Genomic DNA, 9515 nt, shown 5'->3' on the forward strand with positions numbered 1-9515 from the left:
GTGTAAGGAAAAGTGACATTAGGTAATTGTCAACCCCTTTGTCAATCAGGTTGGTGAGGGGGTATTGATACACCAGCTAGAGAACAGAAATAGTATCAGTAAGACAATGACTATCAGCAAATTATCCCCTACACATCACACATTGAACTTAGTCTAACTCAGAACCCAATAAAAAACTGCTCTAGTCAGGGTGTGACCTGATTAATATCACAGGGAAATATTAAAATGGTGCTTTTTCCTTAGGCAGTAAGAGAAAGAGAAGAAGCCTCTTCCCAGAGGCTGTCAAGCCCTGTTGGCAGTGAGAGACAGGTAGGAAGTAGTGCAGACAAATGAAAATTGTACAAATAGGAAGGGACAGGATAGTTAGTGCTGGGATGTTTCACAGGATCCTGGGAACTTTCAGAGACAGAAAATGAAGTGCAGAAGAAGAATGGTTTAAGAATACACATCAGGGGGAAAAGAGTAGTGAAATGAAAGAAGTTAAGTGAGAGAGACCCAATAAGCAAAGATGTTGTATAGAGATGAGACACTCATATTAATTCTTTGTAATATCTGTAATGAATTTTTTATAGTAAAGTCAGAGACATATAACTGCCAAAACTCTAAAAAGCATTATGACCTGGCCTAAAGGAAACCAAGATTCTTTTTCACATGCTCTAAGAGGTATTCTTAATTTCTTACATTTAGTATCAGTTATTTAGCAATTCTGAATTAATAAAAGAGAATATTATAGAAAGTTATAAATATCAGGAAAAATGCATAGTCAGATTCTTCATTTTAAGCTTCACTCATGTTCAGAAAACAAATTCATGGCTGAAGAGCCATTCTGTAAGACTTTGCCAGTGACAATGAGATTTATAGCTTTTCGAAACCAAGGGTAAAAGAAAGCATAAATCAGGGGATTCATAGCTGAGTTATAATAAGCAAACCAACAGCAAATCTCAAAGATATAGGCAGGAGTAATGAAGCCAAGAAAAGCATCAATTAATGAGTCAAGTGAGTAGGGTAACCATGAAATGAGAAATGCAATCACAGCAATGCCCAGTGTTTTGGCTGCTTTTCTCTCCCTCTTGGACACTCTGGCTTTGTAACTCTCTGAGGATGAAGATTCTCCTTTGCCACTTATGTTATCAGTCTTTCTAGCCTGGAATTTAGCTATGAGAAAAATCTTAGAGTAAAGAATGATCATAACTAGACTAGGTATGAAAACCAACAGGAAATCTATCAGTGCCCAGGTTTGATTCACAGCAATCTGACAGCCTCCCACACAGGTGAGAGCACTTACTAATTCCTCCAGCCCATCATCATTGACACCTGTGTAAAAAACAGAACCACTGTAAGACATAGTGATGGTCCAGGAGAAAGCAATGCATAGCCCAGAGACAGAGAGGGTAAACTTGGTTGGATAGACTAGAGGGTCTGTAACAGCAAGATATCTATCAATAGAAATGAAGCACAAGTGAAAGAGAGAAGTATAACAAAATGCTACATCAAAAGTGGTATGCAGTTTACAGTAACTCTCCCCAAAGTACCAGCAACTCTCCACTGACCTCACCATGCTGAAGGGCATCACAGTGGCTCCTACCAAAAAGTCAGCACAAGCCAAGGAGGCAATGAGAAAATTGGCAGGAGAGTGCAGCTGCTTGAAGTGAAGGATTGAAATCATGACCAGGAGGTTTCCCAAGACAGCAAGGACAACCCCAGAGCCAAAGACCAGGTAGAGCATGACTCGGGGTGCTGGGGAGTAGGGAGTCTGAATGCAGGACCCATTGATGTTCTCATAGCAGAGCAGTACAGCTACAGGCTGAGACTTATTGCTGCTATTCATGATTCTTCTCTCTGAACCTTGCAGTGTTTATATTCCTTGTGATCACACAGAGTTTAGCATTGAAATCTCCAATGGTTTTGTAAGAAAATAATACATTAAGTTGCAGTCCATACAAGAGATATCAGTTACACCTTCAAAGCATTATGAACTTCTTCTAGTTTAATTCCTAATTCCCAATTATCTTACAGAGCCAGAAGTTATTGATATGGCTTGGAGAGTAACACCAGTAACCTAGCACAAAGCAAGCAAGTAATTAGCTTTGACCTGAATATTTGAGAAAGTTGTGTTCTGATGTTCTGGTCTGTACCTCTGAGAAACTTCATTAAGTAAACAGCAATAAATTGTGATGTTACTCATTTCAAGGGGCATCTTTTATTAGCATCCCCTCCTCCATGTAGTCAGATCCAAGTTATATCCCAAACCCCCTGAGCTCTGAGGATGTCAGCCAAAGAAAACTCATCTTGAAAGTCCCTTAGAGGGAATCCCGGTAGAATATAGCGTGAACTGTGAGAATAGGTTACTTTTTCCTACTAAGGTAACCATTATTTACATAGTGATTAGCATTTGTCATTTGAGGCCAAAGATTTCTGATAGTTTTCCTATGTCCTGGCCCTTAGTGGTGTGACTGGATAAACTGTAGTGATTTGTATCATCTATGATGCTTTAAGAATATGAAATAAAATTCTTGACAGTCTCCAAAGATTCTATCTGCCAATATCAGTTTCTACCGCTGCTCTATTAACTACAAAGAAGTGGACCACAGAGGTCACAATATCGTTAAAAATTCATATTTTAACACCCAGGATTTTAATTCTGTGAGTGTTTTCAGTATAGACCTTAGCAAATCCGTACCTAACTTGTGAAATTCTTGTCCAGGGTTTTCCATAAACTTGCAAATTTAGGGTACAGAATGAGACATAAGCATATGTGTAAATCGGTATATAGACAGATATTTGTTGCTGTTCAGTTTTCAGTCATGCTTTCTGTGACCCTATTTGGGACTTTCTTAGTGAAGATCCTAGAGTGGTTTGTCATTCCCTTCAGCTCATTATTTACAGATGAGAAACTAAGGCAAACAGAGTTAAGTGACTTTCCAAGGTCACACAACCAGTAAATGTCTGAGGCCAAATTTGAACTGTATCAACTCTGCCACCTACCTGTCCCATATACAGATATAAACACACACATACACACATGCAATTAAATGTATATCTTTGTATACATCTATTGAGGGAATTTGTTTTGCATGACTAAGTATGCTTGACTATTTGTTAAAAGAAATATTTTGTTCTTTTTTCCAGTGGAGTGAAAGAAAATAGATTTCTGTGCATTTTAAAATTTAGAGGTGGGAGGGTGCTACCTATTTAAACACAGCATATACTTTTAGATAAGATTGCTGTAGTATTAATTTTACTTTCATTAAATGAAGTTAATTACACCAACTTTAACTGTATTACTTCATTACAAAGGACTTCTAAAGTAGGAGTAATCTATAAATATGTGTAATGCAAAAAAAAAAAAACTACAACAATAAAAAAGATTCCTGATCAATGGAGCAAAATAACTGGAACAAAGGTGGCCAGCCCTGTGCAATTTTCCTGATAAGAGATTGCTGAATAAGAAAAAAAAAATTGTTAAGTCTTTACTGTGTGCTAAAGTTAGATAGTCCCTGAACTCAAGAATCTTATATTATAAAAGAAAAAAAGGGACAGGGAAAGGGGTTTTGATTTGGGGTATCATAAGAAATTAGGTGTGGTAGTGAAGAAATAGATAGATTTTATATATATATATATATATATATATATATGTATATATATATATATATATATATATATATACACATATACATATATATAAAATGCATGTGTATATATATATCCATATCTATATCTGAGGCCCGATACTACATATAAATAATACAACTAAAATTTATGCTGCACTTTATAGTTTGCAATGTGCTTTACAAATGCTATCTCATTTGATCCTCTCAGTAACCCTAGGTGGTAGGTTCTTTTACAATCCTTGATTTTCCAAATGAGGATACTGAAGCAGAGAGAGTTTAGTTAAATTTCCCAAGGCAACATAGCTAGTAAGTTTCTCAGATAGGATCTTAACTTAGATGTTCTTGAGACTGGATTTGAACTCGAGTTTATTCTGAATCTAGGATCAGCACCCTATTCACTGTGCCATCTGGCTCCTTCTAATTTACTAGGCATATCATTGCTGTTCACACCCTTGTTTAAATGTACTGTGTGCCCTGACTTTCAAGTACTACTGAACTCAACTGTGGCCCACCCAAAACATGAGCTCCTGACTTCCTTACCTGGTTATCTTGAAACCAGGGCAATATTCTGTAACACTAAGTTTCTTGGAACTTTACCTATTGTCTTCTCATCTTTCTCACCTGCCACTATTATTTTTGCAAAGGATAGGCTGATCTGATTAGAGTTTTAAAGGCTATCAGTAGAAAAGAAAAATAGAAATTTTGCATGGCAGCTGGTTTTGAGGCACTATGAAATTACTTATTTTCATTTGACCAAGCACCTTGTGGTTCACTACCCTTTGTCATGCTTTCCATTTCTGTTCATAGGGACTAATCTTCCCTCATGTGCAGTATTAAAGCATGTCATGAGTTATACGACTTTCATTTTTAAATCTAAGTTTCACTCATGTTGACAAAATACTATGTTGGTGGCAAGCAATTTATTGTACTGTATATGGAAACCGAGCAGAGAATCATATTTCTGAGAGGGTAAGAGATCCCAGAATCAGTAATCTACAGGCAGCATGTCTGCTTCTTTGATTACTGTTTTCATAACAAATTCTGTCTCTCTTACACTATGTGGAAGCACCTGTCATGTTTGGAAATTTACTCTCTATCAGTAGTCCAGTGAGGGGAAGGCTTCCCATCATGTACCAAGTAAATTTTGCTTTCCAGATTCTTTTCTGCACAGTTTTAATAATTGATCTATAATTTTGATCTGTGCATGACTGAGATTCATTCTTCATTAAATGATATGTAGGAAACAATATTTTGCTACTTCCATATTCAATGAGTCTTTACTATAGGTAAGAGAGGTTTGAAAGGAAGAGCTCTTTAACTTATATAAGGTAAGAAAGTCATAAAATTAATTTTAATTAGAAATACTAAATACAAATTATTTTTCAAACTTAGCTATTTTATTTTTTTTATAAGAAATATGTCATGTCACATTTAAAAAGCAGTTTGAAAAGTCCACACAAGAAGAACCCAGAATTCTTCAGGCAAGATGAGAGCTAGATTATTTATTTTCTAAAATTTAAAAAAACCTGTGATTTTATATTTAATTTGCAGACATAGTTTTAGTGTCCAGCAGGAATGTAATTTTAAATATCATTATGAAATATGCCATTGTGAGTATTATCAATACTTAAGTAAAGTAAAAGAAAATAAATTAAGAATTTTGAAATCTGAATTTCATAAACAACAAAAAGTACTTGCAAAAATCCATGAAGACAGTAAGAGTGTGGTAAAAGATAGTTATTTTATTTCATAAATCCTGACTAAATATTCAAAGTGTTTTAGTCAAGGTAAATTTGTGAATGAGTGCATGGGGAAAGCCGCTGAAACTCTTTGTCCTGAAAAAGCCCAAACTTTTCAGAATATTTCATGATGAAACAGCATTGTGAAAAGAATTAGTAAAATTGCTAATGACATCAATGGAAAACAAATCAAAATTGGAAAATTACCTGACTTGTGATTGTGGTGGATGAAAGTATGAAAATTAATGGACTGGCTCAAGGAATCTCATTTATTCATGCATGTAATAAAAATCTTGCTGTGAGCAAAAAAGTCTCAATATTCTTTCTCTTAATTACATTACAAGTGAACATATTTTAATAAAGTATAGGGACTTTAATAAAGTATATTCTTTCATTATAAAAACTAGTGTGTACAAATACAAATGGTGCTGCAGAAATGACAAGAGAAAAAGATGTGTAGCTCAATGACTGTCTAAGCAGAATGAAATTGCTCCTGATGAGTTTTATCCTTTTTATTACCTTATAGGTGAGGAAAAATGGTACTCAAAAGTAATGAAAGTGGAACACATGTTGAAGTCTGTTAAGAAAACAGAGACTATTGTATCTTCTCAAGGATTGAATCATTAATAGTTTTCTTCATTTGTCTTGGAAATAGAAAGTTAGCAGGAAGGTTTACTTTATACAAAGTTTGCTGGCTTTCCTGCCAAAAAAGGTTTTGAAGTGATTGTGGCAACTTTGAAATGAAATCATTTTTTTTTAAATGAGAGTCACCAGAACAACTTAGCAATAAGAACTGATTTCAGGATTTGGCTTTCATTAAAGATACCACTGGCCATTTCCATGAGTTGAATTTCAAACTTCAGGGTCAAAATCAGGTTACAACATTTATGTACCACTGTATTAAAGCATTTATGATAAAACTTGACCTTTAGGAAAAGCAACTAAAATTGTCATTTGACTTATTTTCCTACATGTGTAAATTATCAAGAGTCATTTGATCCTTGAAGTTTCAGTAAGAATGTCTCAAAATATCCAGTCATTACTATTTGAATCTGAAAAGTGATTTGAAGTATTCAAAGTATATGAAAACAAGTTTTTTTACTCTTTAGCATTCCATTTTCTTCTGATGTTAAAAACAAAAAGGAACTTGTTGAAATTCAGTGTAGTGGTACTAAAAAAAAAAGTATAATGAAATTATTGTGCCCCCAATAAAGAACTTAGAAAATTCCTAGTTTATAGAATTACTTTGGCCTGACAAAGGACAGAAGAAGGACTTGGGAGCGCTACAATGACTATATGACCCAGGAAAGAAACACTTTGGGTTTTGTCATGAAGAGCAGGTATGAAACAAACTTTTCACCCCCAGTAAAATTCAGGGGATTTCTCAGCATCTGCTTTACCAGCAAGGAAACAGCCCAATAGAATAGCATATTATGAACTTGGATGGGGCAACCTTAGAAGCATTAAATTGGTAGTGGAGTCTTTGTAAGGTCAGCCTGGAATTAAAAAACAAAAGAAAACAAAACTAAGTGGCACAATGTATAGAGAAGTGGATGTGGAGTTGGGAAGACCTGAGCTTAAATCCTCTCCCAGACATTTGCTAGCTGTGTGATCCTGGACAAGCCACTTAAACTCTCTGCTGCGCAGTTTCCTTATCTATAAAATGAAAGGCTCAGACTTGATGATCTCTTGGGTCCATTCCACCTCTAAATCTATGACCCTTTGACTGTGCCTGATTTTGGCATCTCTGTTTTACCTCATTTCTCCTAGGCCTGCCTTAGGGAGAGGACATTTTGTAAAAGCATATTGAACTATCTAACCAACAAAAATGTGAGTTGTCTCAGGTTTCTCAATAGAAGCTAGAGACTGTAGGGAATGATCCTCCTCTCAGATTGGCCCTTTGTCCAGCATTGAACTGGATTTTATCTTTTAAGGCAAATGTCAGAAAGATGTTGTGACAAGTCTAAGGTATAAAACCCTTCTATACCCACTGTATATTCCAACTGGGATATACAACCCTCAGGCATCCCTTTTATAAAAACAAGAAAGTACAATGAGGACTGAAGCATCCTCTGATGCCTTCTTATTTACTACTCTATCTTCAGGTATTGAACAGTAAAGGATGAGAAAAGTTTCAATTTTTTCTGCCTTGGAAGCAATTCTGCCTATAAAGGATCTGTGCTGCAGTGGGGGCCCAGGCTCATAAGCTGGAGGATCAGGTCCCTACCAAGGATATCCAAGACTAATATGATAACACTTCTTTAAATTATGAGGAAGATAGAGTTTGTCTGATATTTTAATATTCCGTCTACAAATCACAACACAAAGAGAATCATGTTTTCTAACAGGTCTGCTGTGCATTGCAATATACAAAATATTATTAAAACAATATTTTTGCATATACAGCTCTATTTTAGTTCTTAAATATTTAAACAAACACGCTTGTAATCTCTTTAAAAGTTTTACTTGAAAACAAACTACTTTCCATGGAGTTCATGTTTATAGTAACAAAAATATTGCATGGTTTCAAACATATTTGACAGCATATGGTAGGTAATAGCATAATAATGATATGTATATATATGTACATATATAGATATATATGATTATAATTCAAACCTAAAAACAATGCTTTCCTACATGAATTTTATGGCTCCCTTAGATTATTAAATTCATGTTAATGGAATGAGGAAATAATTGCAAAAGCAAATTAGAATTATTTGCTATAATTACTAATGTGGTAATATTATTAGTATTTTAGAAGTATATTATTGCTAATGGGGCAGTTAGATGGTATATTAGGTATGGAATGCTGGCCTGGAGTCTGGAAGATTTCAGTTCTAATTCAGTATCAGGCACTTTTAATCCTGGGCAAATCATTTAATTTCTCTGCCTCAGTTTCCTCAGCTGTAAAATAATGATAGGAATAATGATAGCACCTACCTCACAAGGTTGTTATCAGAATCAAATGAGATAATATTTGTAAAGTTAGTGGAATGAAAGAAGAGAGAGAGACCCAATGAGCCAAGGAGATGTTTAGAGCTGAGACACTAAGTAAAAGCAATACCAGCAATTTTTTTTATAGTAAAGTGAAAGAGACATAAACTGCCAAAGGTGCTATGACCTGACCCAATGGAAAGAATGATTCTTTCCATCTCCTCTAAAAGATGTTGCTAATTTATTACATTTGTTATCAGTCATTTGACAGTTCTGAATTAACAAATGGAAATAGTTCAGACAATCACTAAACTTCTGTCAGACACTTCAAGAACCTGTGGTAGTTGAGGTGGCTCACAGTTCCCTTTACCATTAGATTTCACTGCACCCCTCTCCATGATGCTCTTGAATATTTTGGTTTACTTTTACTTTGAATGATATTAACAGCTTCTGGAATTTTCTTGTTCTTGTTGTCAGATCTTCATGAAACTGAGTTTTGGATAGCCTAAGTAAAAATCAACAGAGAACAGGAAGTGAGGGTGGAGGTGTCCAATCTGATTCCAAGGTAAGAAGAATTGCAGTGTCCATTGGGTACACACATCCCATTAATCAGTAAGTGTGTTTTTTTAATTAAATTTTATTTTTAATTTATGAAATAAAACCATTTCCACAACATAAAACAATAAAAGAGATGATTGCACATGAAACTGAAAATCACAACTTGCTATTCCTTTCAAATATACAAAAAAATTATGAGAATTTCTTTTTTTCTTCCCTCTCTCCCCACCCAAGAGATGGCTACCATTAGACACAAATAGATACATACACACATATATACATACACACATACACATATATATGTATGTATGTATGTATGTATATATATACATGTATATGTATATATATACATATATAAAATTATTCTATAAGTACTTCTATTTATCAGTTCTTCCTCTGGATGCAGATGGCATCTTTCTTCATATGTTCTTTGTAGTTAATTTGGGTATTTATAATAGTCAAAATAACTTATTCATTTGAAGTCATTCTTAAAACAATATTGTTGTTACCATACACAATATTCTCTTGATTCTGTTCATTTCATTCTTCATTATTTCATGCAAGTCTTTCTATGTTTTTCTAAAATCATTGAGCTCATCATTTCTTATAACGTCTCCTTCTCTTCCCTTCTTACCTCCTAGAAAGCAATCCCACATAATAATAATAATAT

The 9515-nt window shown here is 34.5% G+C and overlaps 1 protein-coding gene across 1 annotated transcript; it reads right to left on the reverse strand.

The window, feature by feature from the left end:
- Window positions 1-784: 784 nt before the first annotated feature.
- On the reverse strand, window positions 785-8685 carry LOC110208951 (trace amine-associated receptor 6-like). Its single transcript, XM_020987167.1, has 2 exons — window positions 8658-8685; window positions 785-1845 (listed from the first exon to the last, which is right to left on the reverse strand). Exons 1-2 carry the CDS (start codon window positions 8683-8685, stop codon window positions 785-787), a joined length of 1089 nt encoding a protein of 362 aa, XP_020842826.1.
- Window positions 8686-9515: the final 830 nt, after the last annotated feature.

This window comes from Phascolarctos cinereus, unplaced genomic scaffold, assembly GCF_003287225.1.
Source record: "Phascolarctos cinereus isolate Bilbo 61053 unplaced genomic scaffold, phaCin_HiC Scaffold_5;HRSCAF=322, whole genome shotgun sequence".
NCBI classification, from domain to species: domain Eukaryota; kingdom Metazoa; phylum Chordata; class Mammalia; order Diprotodontia; family Phascolarctidae; genus Phascolarctos; species Phascolarctos cinereus.